The sequence below is a fragment of the Pyrus communis genome, chromosome 8, assembly GCF_963583255.1.
Source record: "Pyrus communis chromosome 8, drPyrComm1.1, whole genome shotgun sequence".
Taxonomy (NCBI): Eukaryota; Viridiplantae; Streptophyta; class Magnoliopsida; order Rosales; family Rosaceae; genus Pyrus; species Pyrus communis.
The window spans coordinates 14404506-14427605 of NC_084810.1; the positions used below are offsets into that span (position 1 = coordinate 14404506).

The 23100-nt window shown below is 39.0% G+C and overlaps 2 protein-coding genes across 2 annotated transcripts; both read right to left on the minus strand.

Annotated features, from left to right (window-relative positions):
* Positions 1 to 11008: 11008 nt before the first annotated feature.
* On the minus strand, positions 11009 to 15135 carry LOC137742387 (N-carbamoylputrescine amidase). Its single transcript, XM_068482242.1, has 9 exons — positions 14861 to 15135; positions 13501 to 13549; positions 12877 to 12968; positions 12575 to 12726; positions 12450 to 12496; positions 12330 to 12363; positions 11933 to 12099; positions 11517 to 11613; positions 11009 to 11385 (listed from the first exon to the last, which is right to left on the minus strand). The coding sequence occupies exons 1-9, from the start codon at positions 14947 to 14949 to the stop codon at positions 11210 to 11212; spliced, it is 903 nt and encodes a 300-aa protein (XP_068338343.1). The 5' UTR covers positions 14950 to 15135; the 3' UTR covers positions 11009 to 11209.
* A 3840-nt stretch (positions 15136 to 18975) lies between these two features.
* On the minus strand, positions 18976 to 22740 carry LOC137743629 (uncharacterized protein At2g27730, mitochondrial-like). The gene is made up of 4 exons (XM_068483555.1): positions 22603 to 22740; positions 21532 to 21651; positions 19832 to 19870; positions 18976 to 19403 (listed from the first exon to the last, which is right to left on the minus strand). The coding sequence occupies exons 2-4, from the start codon at positions 21631 to 21633 to the stop codon at positions 19194 to 19196; spliced, it is 351 nt and encodes a 116-aa protein (XP_068339656.1). The 5' UTR covers positions 21634 to 21651; positions 22603 to 22740; the 3' UTR covers positions 18976 to 19193.
* Positions 22741 to 23100: the final 360 nt, after the last annotated feature.

Consider the following 23100-nt stretch of genomic DNA (forward strand, 5'->3'; position numbering starts at 1 on the left):
CTGCCCTTGTCGGCCTAAGGACTGCGGCAATCTCGATGAAAGTCGAACCATAAAAACCATTTGAACAAGAGTAGTGGAACAATTTCCCATCCTTTTACCGTTCTGTGGTACTGCTTGTTTGTGAATAAGAGAGAGCAGCATTTCTTTGGGCACCCTTTTCGTACAGAAAATACGAGCGTTGCACTCAAACCAAATGTACCAAATCGCAGCAGCAAATACCAGTCTAGTAGCTGTGCCCTCAATCTCCTCAACTGACCAAACTTCAGAGATATGTTGAAGATAGTCTGTAGGTTGAGAATGCCCCTGAAGAGAGATTTTTCATTTTTGGGGAACCGATTCCAATTCTCTGTAACAAAGAACACAGTCGCAATCGTAACCAAGGTCCAGTTTAGCAAGGAAGTCATTCGTCTTTAATCACATTTAGATAGCATGTGCACGCATGTATCGGTCGGGAAGCAGATGTTTTTTCGGCCAGAATAAGGAGGTAGCAGGATAAGTTAAGGCCTTGTAGGTTGACTGGATGATGAAGAGGCCATTAGATGTAAAGGTCCATATTCTTTCGTCGTTTAAAGGAAAAGAAAGATTTCAAGAATAGTAGAAGACCAAAAATCTAAGACAGTAAGAGTGCATCACCCAAGCTGAGATCAAAAATCGCACGCCCCTCATATGTGTCAACTAATCTGACATTTGAAAGCCAGGTATCATACTAGAATTTAGTGATCAATCCTTCACCAATGACATGTAAAATGAATAGCTTTGCTTTGGGGATCAACTTGCATATATTCTTCCACACAAGAGAACAGCCAGTTGGAAGGAAAAAGTCCCATATCAATTTGGATTTGATATATCTAGCTTTGATCCAGTCAATCCATATGGAACTGAGGTTGTAGGCCAGTAGCCAAACTTGCTTGAGAAGGTAGGCTTTATTCCATTGCCTAAGGCTCTAGATGCCTAATTAACCCTCTTTTTTTGGTTGATAAATGAATGGTCTCCTAGCTAACTGTATGTATTGACCTGCGATCCTTATGCTTTCTACTGCCTTTCCTATCTGGCGGAGCAAGACATTGTTCAATTCTTTAATAACCTTATCCACTCTAGGGCAAAATACTTTTTCAAAGCCCATAGACCAAAGGACTACCTTCAAGAAAAGCTAGAGGAATAAGGGGGGAAGCCACTAAATTGAAGGTTTCGCTCGCTCGTTCTAACGTTCATTTAGTAAACAGTGAGTGGAGTGCATAAGCCCCTTTAGAGATAGGGGCAAGTACTGCACAAGCTTGTAAATAAAGTACAAAACGAGCCTTGTCTACGAAGCAGAGCGGCCTCATCTTGCTTGCTTCTGGCGAAGCTTCTAGCACTAGATAATAGGCATTCTAGTATGGCAGGAATACTACTTTATAGGCCGACCACTACATAGGAGCAATATCGAAGCTAAGCCGTATAAAGGCGAGCAGCCCTTATAGCAATAGCAAAAGGCCTACTTATGGCCCTTTTTTCCCCCTTGAAAATACAATTTTTTTCGGGTGTCTCAGAGTGCTGTGAACACGAGTTGTGACAATAAATATGATGTTTCTGGCCCCTAGATCTATGTTGCCCCTGGATCTACAATGTTCTAACAATAAATACGGTTCGTTTCCGATCTTGATTTGGATAGGGTGATTTAGTTTAGATTGAAATCGAAGCTTGGGTCGTGAATGAAAGTAGAAGGCGCCAAAGACGAGGTAAGAGTACAAGACGCCATTTATTTAGTTAGCAAGATGGAAGAATCTAATGGGTTTGTTTCTTCACTTCGTTCCTCCCATTGATCAAACTAGGCAAGATGTACCAACCGGGAAGACAGGCCCATCGCTTAGCAAGTAGGCTCGATTTAGCTTAATGAAATGGAGATTTTTCCAACAAGATGGACTCGGTTAGGGCTCGGTTTAGCTTAATGAAATGGAGATTTTTCCAACAAGATGGACTCGGTTAGGTCACCCTCAAGTCCTTTTGCTGGAAGTTCAAATGGCTTCTAGTATGGATGTGTCTCGGCTTCGCCTGACGCTCAAGATCGTATCAATCCCCTCTCCCTAATGGTATGGTTGAGCAATCTCCCGCTGGTTAAGTGCGAAACCCTCCGCTTGCGGAGATCGAAGGCAGGATTATGAACTGTTTTCCAAGCTTTGGGTTAGGATTGTTCTCTGGAGACCATAGTGGGAATTCCTTAACAACAACATTTTGTGTAAACATGAGGTTACGAAGTAAACGAAGTGAGGTGGAAGTGAAGCAAAGTGAAGTGGGCAATCTTTGCCACTGTTGACTTGAACCAGAGTCCAGATATGGAGGGTTGGCTTAACGGCAAACCCTATTTCGAAAACAAAAGCCAAACAGGGGCATCCTACCTTTCGTCGCCCTTACGGACCAGTTGGAACGGCTTCTTCTCTTTCTATCTACACATCTCAGAACTCATACACCTGCGCATCTCACTAGTATATCTCCTCTCTGTCACGTAAGCATTTAGGGTCTGATTCTCTCTTCTCAATTAGTATATTCCCCTAATCTCTCTATCATTAGAATAGCCAACTATAATAGGTAATTAACTCCTTGGGATCAAAAGAAAACTTTTTCTTTGGTCTCGAGGAATTGTTGAGCGAGGCTGACTTTAGAGGTGTAAGCACCGCGAATCTCAATCCAGTCAAATTCCTGTTCTATTACTGGTTCATAACTGAGTGAAAGGCATAATAGATTCTTGCTCTTCTTAGCCTTACAATCCGAGCATCCAATAACACTAAGTACCTCGAGTAAAAAAAGACTTTCGTAAGGACCAGAAGTAGCTAAACCATAGGATTAAGTCACTGAAGCCGAGCTTTCTTTTTCATGAGTGGTTTAAGTTTAATATAAATATAAATATGTTGTTATAGCCGTTTCAAACCTATACTAATAACAGCCAGCCAACAGGGGCATCTTCCGTAGGGTTGCCGTAATATCGGAAACTCTTGTTCAATTATATGTTCTGCAGAGTGAGTAAAGCCCTCAAACGGTGGGAACCAAGGCAATAATTGTGTCATTAAGAGTCTCCGGAAGAGAAACAGCTCAAAACCAGCTTGATAATGTCCTCCTTACAACTATTCCAACAGTTATGGAAGAAAATATCAAGGTACCCATCAGGCCCTAGGCTTTGAGTGGGCCAATAAAGAATAGAGCATCTTTAATTTCTTCTTCAAACACATTCCTACCTCAGATCAACAGGCTCAATGACAAGAAATAATCTAGGTAAATCCATAACCATAGAATCAGAATTAAGCTCAAGAAAAAGGTAAAGTATTCCACAACTAAGTTATTGATAGCCTCCTTATCATTAACCCAAATTCCATCACTAGTCTTCAACCTTTCAATCTTGTTTCTTCTTCTTTTTAAAAGAGTGGAAATGTGAAAGAACTTTGTATTTCTGTCCCCACCTTGTAACCAAGGACTTCTGTTTCCAAAACAAGTTCTCCTGATCCAGAAAAATTTCATACTCCTTCTGATAATTATGCTCTAGTTGAATTAAGAAAGGAGAATACCTTCTACAAATAGGCATCCCTTGCATTCTGGCCAAAATCCTCTTCTTTCTATGGACCAAAAACTCATTTATTCTATTCATACAGCTTCCGAGACAAATTACTCAACTTAGACACAATGTCCAAGTCAAAATCATTCCACTCCTCATCAACAACCTGCTTATAATTATCATGCTTGGGAACCATACTTTTACACAGTTCACCTCTCACTCACGGTCGAGCTACTTCATCACTCGGAAGTTTTGCTTCACTGATTCTTTATTTTGTTCATAAGGTCTTCCTGCGGACCCTTAGCCCGGTACGTCTGGCTTCCCCTGACCCTTTGTGTGCCTTATCACCCAAGGTGTTGTGAAACAAAAGTCGTGGTGTTAGAGATCCAAAACCAACCACGCCACACTACTGCGTAGTCTCTTCTTGTCATAGTCGAGTGACTTTTCTTCGTAACCATCTCAGTCGAGCTATTAAATTACTTCACAGCTTCTCCAGCCATGGTAGTCAGTAGAGGGCTAATAACTTGAGTTAGAAGTAGGAGACGGTCAGAGTTATCTTATATAGGCCATTTACGCTTAACGAGTTAGAAGATGATGCCAATGACCAGGTATCGAGCAGAGTTGGATGTGAACCCCTCCCATGAGAAAGAAGCCTAGCAGCCCTGATACGCTGAAACCTCTTATTCTAGTCCTTAGGCTAACTACGACTAGTCAGGAATTTCATAAGAGAAGAAAATGTTTCCTTTTAGTACGTCCGGTTCACCAGGTTCTACCACTGCAGAGCCCAGTTGCCATTCTCCCTTTACTAAAGTAGTCCAAGGGACATGATCCCAAATGCGGATTTGGTCTATCTTTAAGAAGCGGTGGTCATACTTTTTTTGTATGGCTCCCCATGGGGTGTTGTGGAAGCCCCAGTCCTTAATATACCTTCACTAGAAACCCTCAAATTCATTTCTGGGGGATGTTGTCATCATGACCACTGAGGTTGTGGTGGTGGAAGCTGATTTACTTAACTGTTGTGAACATGCAAGAGTTATTTCGATCACTTCTTAAGATAGGGCCAAAGCTGCGATGCCTTTCCTCTTTGTAGCAACAGTGTCCAGTCTTTTCTATCTTTTTTGTCTAAAACTTGGCTCCATGGATTTTTTTCAGCCCCTACTTTTGAAAATGGGGTTCTCTTTTGGGAGAAAAGTCCTGTTGAGTATGGGCCTAGCCCGTGAAGGATGGTTCTTTTTGGTTTTTTTTTCTAGCCACTTTCGGGATCTTTGACGAAACAATAATGCATATGACGGGAAGAAATGAGACAGTTAACCAAGGGCAGCACATGGGTGATGTTGGCCCCTCTTCAATACAAAATTTTGAATCAGACTCAGGTAGTTGGCAAAAGTACCTCACTTTTTCATCAAAGATAGAAGTAAATCAGACTCCTGAGCGTCAAGCTTCACCGCTGCCCATCGAATCAGGGACTGTGCTGCCCGCTAATGCAGTCGCCTTCTCTGAAGCTGGGCCGTCCCAAGTAGCCCCATCGGCCACCTCTTTAACCTCATCAAACTCATCCACGTGGATTGAAAGATGGCTTTATCCAGAGGTGGCCCCAAATAAAGGAGGGCAACCGCAAGATCGAATTGGCACTCAGGAATAAAGAAGCCGAAATCCTCCTTTCCAAAAAAAAGAGTTTTAGATTGTCCTAAGCAACCTGTGGTCACCTCAAATCCTTGTAATAGTTGGAGATATTCTTTGCTTGATAGCTGAGATCTCACCAAACATAACCTATTTAGTTCTAGCATCGGAAGAGCAAGGAAGACTTAAAATATGATGAAAGATATATTCAAGGAGAATGGAGCACTCTTGTTAGCCGAAGGAGTAGGAAGCGCCAACGACGGTTGATTGCTATGCAGGCAGCCCTTGAGACAAGAAAGAATGATTTGAATCAGGGAATTGGCATGGCTCGAACCCTAATTCTTCATAAGATGCCTTTGGCCCGAGCCCAAACATGGATTAAGGTTATCTAACCTCACAAAGATTGCTTCATTTTCACAAATATAGATTCTCAAGGAGGCTATGGAATATCCAGATAGCTTTGTATTGCCTGAATATGAGCCAGGGTGGGTGATGCAATTGTTCTTGATTAGCCGTGTATGTATGCCACTTTGTGGTCCCTCTTTATTTTGGCTGAGCGGCGATTATCTGGGGGCTCTGGGCTTCCCCTGATAGCCTGTGGTCTGTTGGCTCCTCTTAGTCCTTTAAGTAACTTTCGTACCTTGTAGCGGTTTCTTCTAAGGCTGTTTTGTCAACACCACCAGTTGAAAGAGAGTCGGCCAGAAATGGTGATTACTTGGCTAAAATTCTGAAAGAAAGACCATTGCCCTCTAGTTATTAGCCGTGTTTCTAACAAAATTCCTGATGAAAACAGCTCTTCGCCTATTTGTATTTCTACAATCATGCTTAACAATATACAACTGACTGAACAATACAAGCATGACAGCTTTGCTTAAGACCGAAATGTTACCCCCACTCGAACTCAAGAACTAAACTCAAGTCATTGATCATTTCCGCTTATGCTTGCTTCTATTGCCTATCTAAAAGAAGAAAAGATGCATGAGCCATTCTTTCTCTTATATACGCTACGCAGCTTAAAGAGGGAATAAGAAGTAGAGCGAATGCTCGTTCTGTTGGAACTCTCGATCTGATCTTGAAAGAGGGGAAGGGAGATCGATCTCAATCTCTCGAATCCTTCTCTCTTTCACAACGCTATCTGTCCAAGGGGAAAAGGCTTGCAAACAATGCAAAGGGTACCGAGCAATCTCGCAAGCTTCAGTTTTCCAGTTCAAAATCCGATGTGAGGAAAAGAATCCTAGGTCAAAGCAGTAGCACGGTACCAGCCCATGTTCTTAGTGCTTAGTGTGAAATGACTTAGTCAAGAGATCATAGGATACCGGTAAAGGAAGAAGGTGGATACTAGTTTTATTTCGATTCGGAAAAAAAGATGGATAATCTCAATAGTCAAGGTTGGTTTGAAAGAAAAAAATCAAGTTACGAAGTGAAAACACTTGCTAACATGGTTGTTAGTTCAAGAATCCGCTGTGAATGCTAAGCAGAGGCAGTTCTTTCCAGATCCAGGAAACACAGACTTTATTTCAAGAGTTCTAGTCGTGTCTTTCCACTCTAACAAAGTAGTATGAGGTTATGAAATAAAACGTAGATTTTCTATACAAATGGTGCCCATTCGGCCAATGTTGAGTGTCAGGTGAAGCTACCCTTAATTCTTGCCCCCGTATCAATGCGACCAGGGAATCGATGGCACGTACCGTTGTTAGTTACCAAGTGATGATCTTAAAGCCCAATCTGCAGCCTAATCACTTCGCCTTATTCCTTCCTCGATGGATTTCCAAGAGATTCCACTACCGTGGGCTATACCTGATCTTATTTATTGATCATCTTATGATCTCCATTGTTCTGATTTCCCTGCCAGGAAATGGAGAGCTTACTAAAAAGCTCCTCGCAACGAGATGGGATGGGTGTTTGTCTTCGTGCTCATAACTGAAGAATCTCGTTTCTCTTTTAGTTGATCGACCTCTAATCGAGACCTAGGTTCTGAAAGAAATGCACTGAAAATGTGCGCCTGCCTCAAAAACTTTATCCCCGTAGCCACCATTTTACTGGATAAACGTCTTTGCTTCACAACTTTCTTGATGATGGTGGACAAATAAAGTCTTCACTTCATTCAGAACCTGCCCTTCTTTCACCATTGCTTCTCAACCTTACATCTACCAACTTCAATTCGAAATCCCAGAAAACAAGCTCTTGTCAAGTGAGCGACATCAGCTTACGAACCAGATGATAGATGATGCAATCAACCATACAATACAGTAAATGAAAATAAGGGTTTCAGGGTACAATGTTGAAGGGATACGTACCCAGCTCCCGCAAAAGTGCAGAGCTTTACTAGGAATGAATCGGAATTCGAGACAGTTAAAAGGGTTGGAGGTCTGGGTAAAGGTGGAGGCTCAATTACACGAAAATCCTCGCAAGCCCTGCAACTAGTCCGATATTCTTGTGCAATAAAGGAAGCTTGGATGACAGACCATTTCAAAAAAGCTATGAAAACCAAGGGTGGGTTCTCAGTCCAGTTGGGCAGATATGGACAAGCTAAGAGGCCACACCTTCCTCCAATGGTCATGCTCCCATATACAACCAGTTGTGCTGATACAGTGAAATCTTGTTTTTTCTATCAATAAACAAGGTAGCGGGTAGCCAACCCACCCGGGGGACTGCCGAGCCACAAAATCCTGCAAATTCTCTAAAAATATCTCTGTTTTCTTTGTTTAGGGCTCTCCATAAGCTAATAATGAATGCCAAGATCAAACGACATCATGTACCACGGTTAGAGGGACCTCTTCTGCCTATTCTTCCCTATGATATTATAGGTTCAATGAAGTTAGTTTCTGCTGCTACTTTGCACTTGACATAAGGCACCGAAGGTGATGTTGCCATGCTATTTATGTGTGGGAAGTGGAATGCGGGCATCCGGTGGTCAAGTTTTGGAGGTTGTCCCGGGAGGCATCTTTCTCTCCCAATTGCCAAGAAGATTCATCTCACTGCCTTTCCTATCAAGAGTCATAATATAATTCGAAATGACCCAATTCTCGCATTCCGACTTCTTGAGATATAAACTCCCTAGCTATTGTTTTTCTTCTTTCTTTGGAGCAAGCTCCTGCATACTTTAGGCTACTGAGGAAATTCAACCCTTTTTTCTTTATTTGAGTCTTTTCGCACATTGTCGGCTAATCAACAAATGTGTGCGAAGCCTAGCCCTGCTGTTTGGCATTGGTTGGTCAAGATGCACCCGAGGCTTAGATTAAGACAAAGAAGCCGCCGAACGCTGCCTCTGAGGAGATGTATGAATACTCATTAAGGGATATTTCTATTTGAGATGCTACTTACTTACATATGATGTTTTTTTTCACAAGGCAGCAACTCAAGCGTTTTTAATAACTTTTCCTTTTCTAGTTGCTTTTCCTTTTCGAGTTGTAATTCTATTTCTACTTGTAATAGCAAAATCTGTTCCTGGGTCATAAAATTGGGATTTACGTCATTTTGATTCCCTCCAGAAAAGCAAGTTTTTCTTACCTTCCTGTACGAGTAGTGAAGAATTATAGTGAGTTATGGTTGGTTGTTGACCAACGGAAAGCGTGGGAGTCATTGGGCATAGAAGGTTCTCTTTCTCTCTTACGATATAAATAAGTTCGGGAATGAGCTATCATATGCCTTCTATTTGAAAGGCTAATTTCCTTTTACTCAATGAAGAAAGCTAAAACTAAAAGAATGGGACATAGATTGTATTATAAAAGTTTAATGAGAGATGTGAATCATAGTGTATCCAAAGTAGTACTTATATTTTGTTTTCAAGGCAATTAAATTCTTACTGTCTAGTAAGGCAAGGAAAGGCTTTTTCCCCTAAGGGTGAACTTAACCGGGCATGGAAGGTAACTCTATCAAGTAAAGCTAGTCGTCAAATCGGATTTGATAAACTTTCTAGCAATTTGCCTCTTTCGGGATCATCTATGACTCTATTAGCTTCTTTCTTCCAACGTCCAACGGAGCTCACTTCGCTCGCCTAAGAAAGAGTTGTGGGACTTTTTGGATCAATTGCTGAGGAGCGGACGATCTTGGCTTAGAGAGATGCGCCTTTTAGCTTGTTATCGCTTTTTAGATTCTTGCCCTGGTTTCAAGGAATCCCTCACCCAGTTCCATATGGGTATGAATCCAATCCTAGGGCATTAACCTTTCTGGGAAGCCAGTCCCTTTACATAGCCATAATAGGCAATTTTTTCGAAATAGCTACAATTGAATTGGCTGGTCTAGAATCAGCTGCTAAATAATAGGCCGCTACGGGTACAGATTTGCTAATTGTTCAATTAACCAGTGTTCTGTTTGCAATTGAATGCATATCGGCTGTGATTGAATCAGTAAGCGTTGCAGATCTGATCTATAAAGAATGACCCTTATTCGATCTTAGGGCCAATATAGTAGTTTGGTACCTTTGCCAGACGGAAGGGCAAGAGACCTTTTCGTGAGCTCATGAAGTTTGATGAACTACTAACAAGGTTTCATTTGTAAGCACATCACTTTCGGGCGAGATCCTTACCGCTTGACGGAACAGAGCAGCGTGGGGCAGATATAAAGGCAGTAACCTGGATTTGACCATAACGTTGAGCTGGGCCAGCAACCCACAGTACTTCAATATGTGTAATTCGCTAATTATGTGAGGGCACTTGGGATATCATAAAGATAGTTATATCCTGTCATTGGCCTCCCATAAGTGACATCGTTCCAACAAGAGAAAATTGGCGGATGAACAAACATAGAGTGAGCAATATATGTTGTCTGATCTTTCAGACAAATACGACCCTCCAAAGGAGCCATCCTGAAGAGCCGAGAGATGGCATCCTCTTCAATCTCAATCCGCTTCTCTTTTCCTTTGTCCTTGGCTACTGGGGGTTGACGTTCGGGTAGTGTCTTCCCTTTTCTGAGTTGCATCTGGTCTACCACCTTAGGCTTTTCTTCTTATTGTGGGAAGTTAAGCTCTTCATCTGAGTTACTCCCTAAGCCCACTATGTTACAGGTGTTGGGTCTTCTCTTCGTGAAGGATCCTTGTAGAAATTTGGAGCAAGGATAATGTTCCCCTGATTTATTTTGTTCTGGATCCACAACTTCAAAGTGTAGCAGATCTCGAGAGTGTGACCCAAGGCCTTCCCAGCAGTAGATTATAAGACGTGTCATTATCAATCACATAACACGTGATTTCAGACTTCAAGTCTGCCAACTAACACTTATGGCGAATCTTACCAATCGCTCTTTTGGAGTCCGCATTGTATCCTTGTATGGTCATCTTAGTGTGACTGAATTTACTGGTAGGGATTCCCAGGTGAGCTAGAGCACGAAGAGGCCTTCTATTTATGGCAGACCCCAGGTCTATCTACACTCATGGTTATTTGGCCTCCCCAATGTACCCGAGTCTATCAATGAATCTTATGTTTGAACAAAAAAAAAATACGGAAGTTTATAAGATACAATTATCAGAAAAATATAAATTGAAAATACGTAATTCACGATTTGAAATCAATGGTTCAACATGAGTCGATGAATGAGTTGAAAGATTATTAAAATGTCGAATAAAAAGTTCAATTAATGCAAAGGACTACGTGAGGCCTGAAGAAAGTTTAATATAACCATGTGTAATAAGAAACACAATGCATAATCTTTCATTAAATCCAAACCTGAGTGAGCAGAGATATACAAGTTCCCAACTTATTATTCTGTCATAAGCTTTGTTCACACCTACTTTTAATTTTTATCCGTTCATTTAGTATTACAGTTTAATAGTATTCCTCTTTACTTGTGAGAGGTATTAGGTTCAAATGTCTTTGTATAATTAAACAACACAAATGAATTTAACCAGAAGTGATATAATAGCATACTAAATAAGAAATATGATAATCTCATTCTCAATAAATACCGGATACCTTCAAGATTTAGACAAGCAAATTGAGATGATCATCCAATAATACTTCACTTGAGAAAATTTCTTCCTCGAAAGTAAATCCTAAATCCTCCAATCGTACGAGGGACCGTACCTTGGAAGTCCTTTATTAATTCTACAACAAGCACTGTCAAAACGAATGATCACAAAGGGGAATTGCTGCCATCTGATGTCAGTAGCACCTTGTATAAATCTGGGCGGCGGTCGCGGAATACTCCCCAGCTATGTCTCTTCCATTTGATTTTGTCTAGGTCAAAGTGTGCTACAAGCACAGCTTCCTCTTTATCATTAGCAGTTTCAACAATTTCACCAGTGGGTCCTGGACAATGAATTATGCAAATCCAACTATTTCTTAATAATTCACATCCAACATTAACAAAAGATGGACTATATGGATGTAGTTTCAACTTCCATAAAAACCAGAGAAAACAGAAAACCAGAGAAACATACCTGCTATAAAAGAGTTACCGTAGAAAGTGATCTCACTCTTTCCATGCTCGGTCTCAATTATCTCCTTTCCTATGCGATTTGAAGTTACTACAGGGACCTGAAGTTCATCAAAACTAGATTAGTTTCCTTGAAATGAATTCAGTACGAAACAGATCTCGAATTGTCCCCCTTTTATGTTGCATCTTATGACTGGCCATTGTTGATCCAAGGACGTTGAGAGTTTAGAGAATAAATAATAAAGAAAATAAACTTTAACTCCAGATATAGCCAAATGGACAAGGAAATACAAGCTAACCTAGACTAATAAAAATGCTTTCTAAGTCAAAACAGTAGTCTGCTCCTCCGCCCTACTTAGTGCCAAAAAGAGGGAGAAAAAAGAAAGAAGCCAGTGGCCAAACTACTATGAATAAACTTACCACATTAGCCCCAGCATGCCCTTGCATCACTCGCCTCCAGTGATCACGAGAATCAAGACCTCCATCTTGAGGTTCAGAACCAATAGCAGTAGGGTAAAACAATATCTCAGCACCTTGAAGAACCAAAGCCCGGGCAGCCTCGGGAAACCATTGATCCCAGCAAATTGCTGATACAAAATGAAGTACTAGCAGATTTAGATTCTAGTCTTCACATTAAGTATACCATTGGTCAAACACACAAAGCTCCGGATGATTTTTACTATCGAGTACAGAAAGATTGCAGAGTCCAAATAAAGCCCACAGAATATTATAGATATGACCAGCCCTTGAATTGGGCAACTGGTGCCCCCTTAAAAATCATCAAATTAGGGAAGCATCTACTTTAAAATTTGCTCACCAACTCCAATAGTTGCGAACTTGGTCTTGAAAACCTGCTTAACAACAACACTACATTAATCACCATCAAAAGCACGCTAAATAGCATTAAGTATAGATTGTAATTGTCTGAAGCACCGACCTTGAATCCAGTATCACCTGGATTGAAGTAGAACTTTTCCTGGTAGCCTGCAGCAGAAAAATAGTGGCTGTTATTAAAGGTAACAGGTGAATTTAAACAACAGGAACATTATCCTACTTGAATACCTGGTCCGTCTGGGATGTGGGACTTCCTATAAAGTCCAAGATCTGCCCCATCAGCATCGACAATGGCAATTGAATTGTAATGAGCATTATTTGCCTCTTCGAAGAAGCTAACTGGTATTACCACACCCAACTCTTTGGCAACTTTCTGCATCCTACAGAGCTTGCAATTAAAATTCTTAACAAGTATTACTGCCCAAAAAATGTGCACAAATTAAATTAAGAAGCTTTTCTTCTCTTCTTTTTTCCTGTATTCTTTTTTAAGATTATCCTGGTATGTTGTAAAGCTATTTTCCAATACTCACCTAAGAATGGTTGGATGACTCTTGTAAGGCTTTGCTCGCTGAAAGAAGTCCTCCCTTTGTGCCTGACAGAAGTAATGTCCCTCAAAGAGTTCCTGCAACAATCAATCAGAAAGGACTTAAACTATCAAAATGTACATTCAATCATACGTTTATGGAAAACTTGCTCCTCAAGCCATATTTATTTGGGTTATTTTTCCCCTTCATATGCCTTGGTTTTACCATAATTACGTATTCTTTTATTTCTTCCCAAAACAAGGTGCCAAAATGCCACAAAAATTACATGCACGTAATAGTTGCAAGCACTCTGTGCAGCACTGTTCGGAACTTCAACGTATCAATGTACTGAAGCAACATCCATTATTGGATAGGAGCATGAAAGCTTGATTGTTGTCCAAAAGTTGTGTCAAAGAATTTATCAAAGTTCTTAGTATCTTAGGTTGAATGCATTTTCTTACTCTACCCTTTGTACGCTTAGGCTAAGCTCTGCAGATATACTTCTAATTTGAATTATCTCTTAATAACTTTGAGGATGTATCACTATAAGCATGGAAAAGAAAAGAAAGGGAAAATAAAAGAGTTCAAAACTTAGGAAAAAAAAAATCTTCCAGATTTGAAGTGTCATACCTGTATAAGAATGATATTTGCACCCTTCGCATGAGCAGCTCTAACCAACCTGAATGGAAAAGGATAATAAATTCAACTCACAAGATATTGCTTTAGAGAAAAAGCAGGAGCATGGGGAAGGGCAAACATAACTTTAGGTCAAAGCTGACCCGGAGAGGACCCAGCTGAGGCAAGACCCTCAAGACCCCTCAGGATCTCAACTCTTTAGTTTAAATTAACCACCCCCAACCCAAAAACAAAAACTAGATCCAAATCCATATAGTGTAGGTGGGAAAAAAAATTTATCCTCATTTACTCTCAAATAAAGTTTAATAGCCTAATTCTAAAATGGTTCAATTTTCTGAAATAACATCATCCACTACGCGACATCGCATGATATGCTTCACATAAAAAAATAAATAAAAATAAAAAATAAAAAAAATAAAATCTTACGAAGCCAGGAAGAAATTAGTTGTACATGAGCATATCATGTGAACTCTTGTCACAAACTTGTGTGCGTGGTTGTCCAAATGAAAATTAAATGGCTAAAAAAAATCATTTAGTTAATTTTTTGAAGAGATGATCCTTGAAGAGGACCTAAAAGATAGACGGTTTCAATGAAGGGACTGCACTGTAGTTCTTTCTTTTCATAAAAAGAGGGCTTCCTCTTTCGAAGCCCTACACAACCGCACTAGAATGCTCAAATGCATACTCTTTAAGTAATCTAATGAGACACAAACCACACTCTCAGTCATTTGATCGAAATCCGACCAACAATAGAACAAAAGCTTGGAACACGTAAGCAAATGACTTTCTTCATATTAACCGATAAATTTTGATTCAATACGCATAACAATCTTCAAAAGCATACTCTTTAAGTAATTGAGGAGATGCGTCATGATCCAATTCATGAGATCAAAGTTGAAAGGTTAATACGAGGAAACGCCTAATAACCAGAGCAAGCAAACTGTACCTGAGTAAAGCAGTGTCAAGTTGAAATCAAGAGACATCCGCCTTAAAGCGAATAGAATCCACAGCAACCACTTACTTTTGCTCTAACAAAAGGGGTTTCAGTATTGGCCACATTGCGAGGAATGGCAAAACAAACACGAACATATAATTATACAACTGGAGCAATGTTCTGGGTAAAAAACCAGTAAAATGGAGTAATATTGGCAAAAGAAGAACAACCCAGAAATTAAACCGGTACAAGAATTGTTCACATACGGAAAACAAGCTGATAACCTTTGGTTCTATAGTTGCAGAAATACACATAAAAAGTTCAAATTGCAAACTTTAATAAATTGGGGAGAAACAAAAACTCAGCAAATTTATTGATCAAGTAAGATTAAAGGGGTGAAGAGCAAGAGGGAAGAGAGACCTTTCGGCGGTGGCGACGTTGGTGGCGACGTCGTCGGTGCAAGCGAATTGCAGAGCTGAAACCACCACCTCCCGTTTACCCTTTTCCATTTTCTTCTCTCTGTGCGGATTATGTTCTGATCCTGTCCTCCCCTGAAAATCTTCTGTTTACTTTAGCGTGATAACTGTTGTTAATTGGTTGAGTGGCGCTTTTAACTCCGCCGCCTTTAGCAAAGTGGACTAGACCTGCCATTTGATTCTCCGCTACGGGTGGAGAAATTTTTCTGGGTACCCGGTGCCCCATGTCAAAAAAAGAGATTTTTTAATGCCACAAGCATACGAAATGATACATCACGTGTTATTATACAGATAATAGAGTATATATGTTAAAAAATTAATAACTTAAAAAATAAATCACTTACATAAAAATATATGATATATCATTTATCTTTTCGTCATAATAAAAAATTTATCAAACAGTTGGTATACCCCACAAATGGCCACATGACACGTAGCCTTTATTTACCACGCAGCCATCTTTTTGACAGGTTGCAAACAATCTACCCGTTTAATCCTAAATTTTCAGAAAATAAATTAAATAAAAACAAAATAAAATAATTAAGGAAACTGACCCAGATTCTGGTCCCGGAGTTCCCGATCTCCGCCCCAGCCCCACCCATCTATCCCTTCCCCTCTCCCTTTTTCTTTCTATCTCTTCTACTTTCCTATTTTTCGTTCTAATGAGAAGGACACTACAAATTGTCGTCAGCCATCCCTACAAGGTTGGCGACAACAGATATGAAGGTTGAAGTTGTCTCAGATCATCGGGCTTCATGACGAGGTAAGAATGGAAGAGGAGAAAATGAAGATTAGGAAGCGAGAGAATGTCGCTGGTGTAATATCGCCATCAATGGAGGTGGGTCGTTGTCTTGCCATGATTTCATGGCGGCGAGGGGTGATTGATCGGTGTGAGTTCTTGGCGTGAGGAGAGTGGTTTTTTCGAAATTCTATTTCACTTTAGGGGTAAATTAGGAATGTACTGACAAAAATAGTGACATTTTTTTTAGATTGACTATACCCATCCACCTGTTGTCTTATTTCTTCATCCACCTTATATTTGCCCTCACTATAAAAGTTAAAAAATTAAAATATTATTTTCCCACCCACTATTATTTCTAAAATAACCCTCTATATATAATTAGAGATAAACTTTTATTTTAAAAAAAAGAATATTAACAAATGATATTACTCTTCTAAAAGCCAAGAAAAAAAAAAACTGAGGTCTTCTAATCTCCAGCCTGATGTACATGTTTGGTAGGGATTGAAAATGGAGAAGCTTACTCAAGTAAACCATCCTTCAAGTCCGAATCCTTGGGGGTTTTTTTTTTTTTTTTCGGCAAGGAGCGCATGTATGTGAGGTTATGCTAGATGATGATGGAGAATGCTTTCTAAAATTTCATTAAGGGAAGGCAAATAGGAGTTGTAGAGAGGTGGGTTCTCATTTGGGCAACCAAAATCTTAGGGATAAAAATATTTTTGTAATTATTACAGGAAAAAAAAAAAAACCACTAAATCATAGACGTGTATTTAAAAGAAGAGCACAAATTCTAAAGCAAAACAAGACAAAAAAAATCCCAATTCATATTCCCCGAGGATCAAACCAAGAGTAATTTAGTCAGAAAAATACAAAAAAGCATCGAAACACGGGGAGTTTATTGAAAAAAAAAAAATATCATGAATAGAATCTAGAATTGTTCAAACAAGTCGGATGTGTGCAAAACAAGTCCAAAAAAATATTAGTCTTTGGGCAACTCCTATGCCACTCAGTGTACCTATGCTCAGATAGCTTACTCATCAATTACTGCATTTGGGACCTCCCACCTTTCTCCAAAAGCCTCAAATGTTGACATGCATTATAAATTGTCCTCAGTGTAGATACATTTCGTTTGTCTCTTCATTTTAGTGTAGTCAAAATCTCCTTTGGTTGCACCAAACTTTTAGACAGATCAGTCAACAACGAAGTCTCTTTAGGCAATAATCTATCAGCAAATGAATGACCCTCCAAATGGCCTGCTACTGTGTGATTATGCACTCCAATAACTACCGTCAATATCCAATCATCATCAATTGCTAGCTTTTTACCTTTTAATTGAAACGGGCATCCACATTTTTTCGTTCCAGAATTCCTTCTATCCTCATCCGTTATGTCTTTTTTGTGAATTCGATTTACATATTGTCAATTCCCTTCATAACCCATGTAAGTCTAGGGCTCCTGTTATCTTTTCCACCTTGATCGGATCATAAGGTCACAATAACAAAACCATTGACCTTCCCAACTTCTCGAGCCCATTGTATTAATTCTTCTCTACTCTTGAATAACTACGTACCAAAATTGCACATTATGAATAAACATACAAGAGTATAAGTAAATCAATTGCATAGTCAAGCAAATATTACCTTATTTGTGGTAAACTCACTAGTACAATCCACCATATGTGTAGATGCTGGATTATTGCCAGATTCATTTACCTGCTGCAAACGAATTCCACCATACGTAAATAAATGGGCATTACATCAAGTTGAAAATAGTGCTAATTAAGAAAGGGATTTGTGTGTAGGTTTCGAAGACAACACATCAAGTTGGACGATTATCAATGTCAGTTAAGACAAACATGCCTTACTTGAATTACTACCCTAACCTAATGAAAACGAATTCCAGGAATTCTCATAGGAAAACGTGAAACAAATTGCACCCTAACCTAATGCAAATTCAAATAAAAAGTCACAGAGCTATGCTTCAATTGTACGATGTCGACAAATCAAAATGACCCACATAAAATTATCTTTTACATGTTCAACAAAAACATAATAATCTACTTCTTCTATAGAAACGTCATCTTCTAAGTTCATTCTTTTTGCTTTCTTTGAATAAAAGGAGATGGGAAGGATGAGTTAGGGTTTAAGGGAGACAAATCGTCAAAACATAGCGTGAGAGTTATCACGCCCAAACTTTTCTTTTTTTATTTTTTATATAAAAAGAAAAAAGTAATGCAAAAGAGGGTAACTAAGGTCCTTATTAGTCATTTTACAAATGGACAAATTTGTAATTAAAAAAATTCATAAAAAAGTGGGCGGGAAGATTAGACGTTGGGATGGGAATAACAGCTCTCTTAAAATTAAATAAATATGGGTCACGCCTCTATTTGCTGGGAACACCAGCTCAGATGGGGAACGGGTACCCTGAAATTTTTTTCCTAAGGGTGAGCATACGGGTATTTGGACTCGTGCATTCGGACCATATTATTCAATGCAATGTAAAACTATCCAATTTCTATATTTAATTTTTAAAATGGTCCGAGTTGGACTTCTGAACGGAATCGAAATGGGTGGTCCCAAAAAAAAAACCGAATGGTTCGGAAGGGGAAAAAAAATGAAACGGATCCAATTGTTTCGATATTATACCAGAATTGGGTTAGTACCAAAAGGAATTGGATCCTCTCATGAGCAAGAGATCAGGAACCTCATGACCCACTAACACGGACCGTTGAATTTTGATCCAACGGCTACAATTATTATAACTTTTAGAGGGGCATTCTATTTGTTTTAATCCAACAGCCCGTGTTATTGGATCAAGAGGATCCTGATCTCCTGCTCAGGAGAGGATCCAATTCCGTACCAAAATAATTTCGGTTTTTTCGAGTCGGTAATTGTAAAGGCGTAATTAAACCCTTATTACAATTCAAAAATCCCAACTTGAAACCCTAATTCTATTTCAAAATTTCCATTTTAGAATCCCAAACGGAAGCCTTAATTAAATTTGATGAATTAGGATGAAACTTCTTCTTTCTGCATTGCAGCCATCGGAGGTGAAAGAGAGAGAAGGCGTCATGTCGGAGTCGTCGAAGGTGATATAAAGAGAGAGAGAGAGAGAGAGAGAGAGAGAGCGTCACGTCGGTGGTGTGGCTAGCGTATGGTGCGGTGCGGTGTGGCCGAAGAAGGAAATAGAGAGAGAAGGCATCGGGTCGAACCTGCGTTGCGTTTACCACTACTCCTTGAGCCCCAGTGACATTCCCACCTGGTAAGTTGGTAACACAATTCAACACCATTTTCTACCCACTTGTTAACTTGTTAACATAATGGAAAAGCAATCGCACTGGAAAACCAAGTGCTAAACACCTATCATTTACGCATATATTTCCCGAAACAGAAAAGGTCATGAGAATATTGCGGACCTCAAAACAGTATACATCCGGAACACAAACAGAGAAGGTTCACAGCTTGTATTATTCCTGCGCTCTACCAGAACTAGTTATAACAACTGAAGCTGCGATAGTCCATATCAAATCATGTCAATCTCAGTCCTGCACTTCTTCCTTCTTTCGACTAGCTTTGAGATACCAACCGAGAGAAGCAGCAGCAGTCATAACACCAGCTACAACAGCATAATTCCGGTACTTGTCAGTCGATACCTTGGCTGTTGATGCTCCGGAGGAAGAGCCACTAGGTTTGGCATCAGAGACTGGGCCCCCTGAGCTTCCAGTTGGCTTCTCTTCTGGTTTAAGGCCCTGAAAATGTTCAAATTGACCATATTATTTGTGGCAGCGGCATGCCAATCCCAACCAGTGTGTAAATCAACCAGAACGTATAAATCAAATTGATTTTGTGATAACCATAATAAATATGTGATCAGCAACGCAAAAATAAAAATTGACACCAACAAATCGCACTATAAAGCGCAAGTGATGTCGTTCCAGTTTTATCGGGCTGTCCCCACCAGAGGGGCAGAAGATGAATAAAATAGGTGCACACCAATGTATGATCCCCACTTGTATTATTGTGTTTTTCAATTTAAATGAGCTTTCATTGAACACTACAAAAACCTTCATAAGTGATCCGCTAAAATAAATAAAGAACGCTTTACATTCTAACGTGATGAGCATCTAAGATTGCTTAATTCTTAAAGAACAGAAAAAGTAAAACATTCTTATCATACTTTACGTGCAAGCTTCTCCAGCTTCTCTTGCTCGATTTTCTGCAAAATAACAAACAAACAATAACTGTGAGAAGATGTATCAGAATAGCATTGCAAATATGATAAAGAAACAGACAAAATCAAAGCAATCATTCACGCATCATAGAGTATATCAACATATTTATGAGTATCTATACACACAGGTTTTTTCCACAAATAGAGTACCACAAACTTCCAAATGTGTGGGACTGACATGACAGCGATGAGATCCTACAAATCTAAATATCTGAAACAATACAAATGCATGGGTCATATTGTAATCCACTACAGAAACCAGGTGTTCTAATAGAAACCCCATCTGAGTGTCTGGCAACAAAAGAAAAACGGAGAAACCATCTGCGAATCTGAGTAATCCTTTGAGCGACATTTCTATCACCAAATCATCTTAACACTAATCAAATTAAGATACATTCTTTTTTTTTTTTTTTTTTTTTTTTTCCCTTTCAATGTTTGGATCTTCAAAACTCCAGCATAAAGCCAAAGGAGAATTAGATGCAAATCAAGATCCTAAACTGTTGATGCAGTTGACTTTCAATCCCAAAAGGAATGAAAATAAAATTAAGAAACAGCCAGAAGATTGGAGATAAATAGAAATAATGGGAATCGGTCTCAAAGGAAAAGCAGGCATTATTCTATCCTCGATTGTCATCACAATTGAAAGAATCAAATTCGATCAGACTAATACATTTTTAATCATTACGGAGAAACCCCCCACGCCCACTTGATAATCAACATTTTAGAATAAAAAAGAAAACAAAGAAAGAAATAAAGGCATCTCGAGAATAACAGAACAATATTTTATGGAAACCAAATCCAAAATGATTAGCATATGAACAGTGATTTGAGATCCATCGCATGTCGCCACTACCCAGTTCATATGTTGCTTTTATTTGGGCCTATGAAGTTCACATGCATATGTACAAGTTCAAGATATAAGTACAAGATTGATGAAACAAAATTCAAATAATTTGGTTGTAGAAAAAGAAAAGTTCAGGATTTAAGCTTAGGTGGGCTGAACTCATCAGGTTTTGAATAAAAAAGAAATTTGGGATGCACCTAGCCGAGCCAAAGAACAACTTTTTTTATTTTTAATTGCTTAAGAAAAATCGCCTTTCACAGGTTCATTGGTATATGAATCTCAAAAGACCCACAATACGCTTGAGAAGTTCTAAAATCAAATTATGACATCTAATACAATAATCATGTGACACAGAAAGATTAAAACACAATGACCCATCAAATACATGTCTAAATTGCATTTTATTACATTAAAAAAAATAAAGCCTCTTCACCGTATGTGCTTGTACGTGGATCGACTTATTTAGCATTCCATTAACTTAGTTCTTGCATCATTTACACCCAACTCTAAAAGGTGTTTACCAGCTATAAGATTAATACTGAGGTCCATAGTATATAGACCTGATACATTTCTACAAGTTTATCTTCAGATTTTTAATCAGTTTCTTAGTTCATATTCCCAAGACAGACAAGTGATTTATATAAGTTCAGCTCCTAAATAAAGACGGTTCCATCATCCGACAATGTTCCTCAGCACTTAACCTACGTCCAAGAGGATATTAATAAAAATGCACCACAAATAAGCAGCCAAACAATTCAAAGGAAAGGCATAAGAGAAAATATCCAGGGAATTTAGAAATGACCTTGATGTAAACATTCTCTGCAGCTTTTTCCTCCTCACTGAGAACTTTTCCACTGCTTGAAAACCTCCGAGGCACAAACCTTGCAGCCATCCTTGATGCCATTGTAGTTGATTATCCTACCTGAAAATGATATTATGGATCAAGAAAAACACACCCTTATCTTTTATTCTATAAGCGATGTTTTCAGTTCTAAAAAAACCTTCTAAAATACAAAAAACCAAATATTGTAAACTGTTGATAATCTCTGATAAACCCAACTGTCTTATTGTTTAACTTAATAATATAACCTTTTCCACCATAACCTTTATCAAGTCATATTCAAATTGCATACGCACGATAGGATGTTCTCTATTGTACCCCACCCCTAGAACAACAAAACCATTAAGGACCTAATAGCACATAAGCCCTCTTCTGAGTCCAATATTAACTAGGCAAGTATGAGAATTCAGTAAGATACATTAAAGATCACCTCCAATTACAAACCCCGCCCTCATCCCCTCGCCCAAAAGAAAACCCAGAAGAAAAATTACACAAATAAAGAAAGAAGCAAAATGCCTCGGTCTGTTTGAATGCATATCACCGAGATTTCATTCTTCAAAATAAACATGGTATATTTAACACAAACTAAGGACCAACGGCAGCTTGTAACACACTCCCTTACTTTCTTTCGAAAGAAGAGAGAATTATATTTCACTATTTATAGCCTATAACTAAACAGAACCTTAATTCCCTTTGCCTTGACTTGCAAACAATTTCATTTTGTTATAACCTCATCCATTCCAATAAACCCAGATTACAGAATCATACGAAATGAAATGTGCTATAATACTTTTCAAAAAATTATTAACAAATCGAGCTTCAATTTTTATAGAAATTAAGGAACTGGTGCAGCATAAATAAATTCAACCTTAAATCAGCACTGAAAAAATTTAGGAAAATTGATTCCACGAATTATATCGGAGTCACACTCGCAGTGGTGACTGACATCAAACAGCTAGGCAACTCGATTACAAACCCTAAAATTGCAAGAAACACACAGTCGATGAGAAATGTTACAGAGAAATGGCTTACCAGACGAACGCTTGCAGCGATTGAGACGAGAGATACGATAGAAGAAGAATCTAGTTGCTTAAAATGGGCATCCTCAGGTTTATAAAGGATGGACTCAGATGGAGTAATGGAACCTCTTCACCGCCTGATATAAGAAAAGGTTTTTTTTTTTTTTTTTTTTTAATTGTTTTTTATTTTGAGCTGGACCGCTGGTTGGGTTCAATCATAGTTGCTGGCTCGGTTCAATTACATAGTTGATCAGTCGACCCACCTAAACCAAATTGCATGGAGGAATTTAAAATTTGGGTACTTTAATTATTCGTTTTGTACTATTTGGTACATGGGATGGGACGGAACGCACTCATCCCACGTTTAGTGCGCCAAATTATCTAGGACGCATTGTCCCGTAGAACGAATGTTAGTCATTTTTTTTGTTCTACCTTCCCCTTGGAACGACTTGTTCCAACCTATGGAACACAAAATTATAATTTTTTGGGACAACAATACCCCTCTTCCTTT

Bases quoted from the DNA above. Each gene is read 5' to 3' on its own strand.
- LOC137742387 (XM_068482242.1), bottom strand. From the start codon at position 14,949: ATGGAAAAGGGTAAACGGGAGGTGGTGGTTTCAGCTCTGCAATTCGCT. The intron at 12,969-13,500 runs GTATGACACTTC...TGATTGTTGCAG, and splicing joins CAAATATCATTCTTATACAG to GAACTCTTTGAGGGACATTA. The intron at 12,100-12,329 runs GTGAGCAAATTT...ATTTTGTATCAG, and splicing joins GTTCGCAACTATTGGAGTTG to CAATTTGCTGGGATCAATGG.
- LOC137743629 (XM_068483555.1), bottom strand. From the start codon at position 21,633: ATGGCATCAAGGATGGCTGCAAGGTTTGTGCCTCGGAGGTTTTCAAGC. The intron at 19,871-21,531 runs GTCATTTCTAAA...GTTATTTTGCAG, and splicing joins CAGAGAATGTTTACATCAAG to AAAATCGAGCAAGAGAAGCT. The intron at 19,404-19,831 runs GTATGATAAGAA...GAACATTTTCAG, and splicing joins TGGAGAAGCTTGCACGTAAA to GGCCTTAAACCAGAAGAGAA.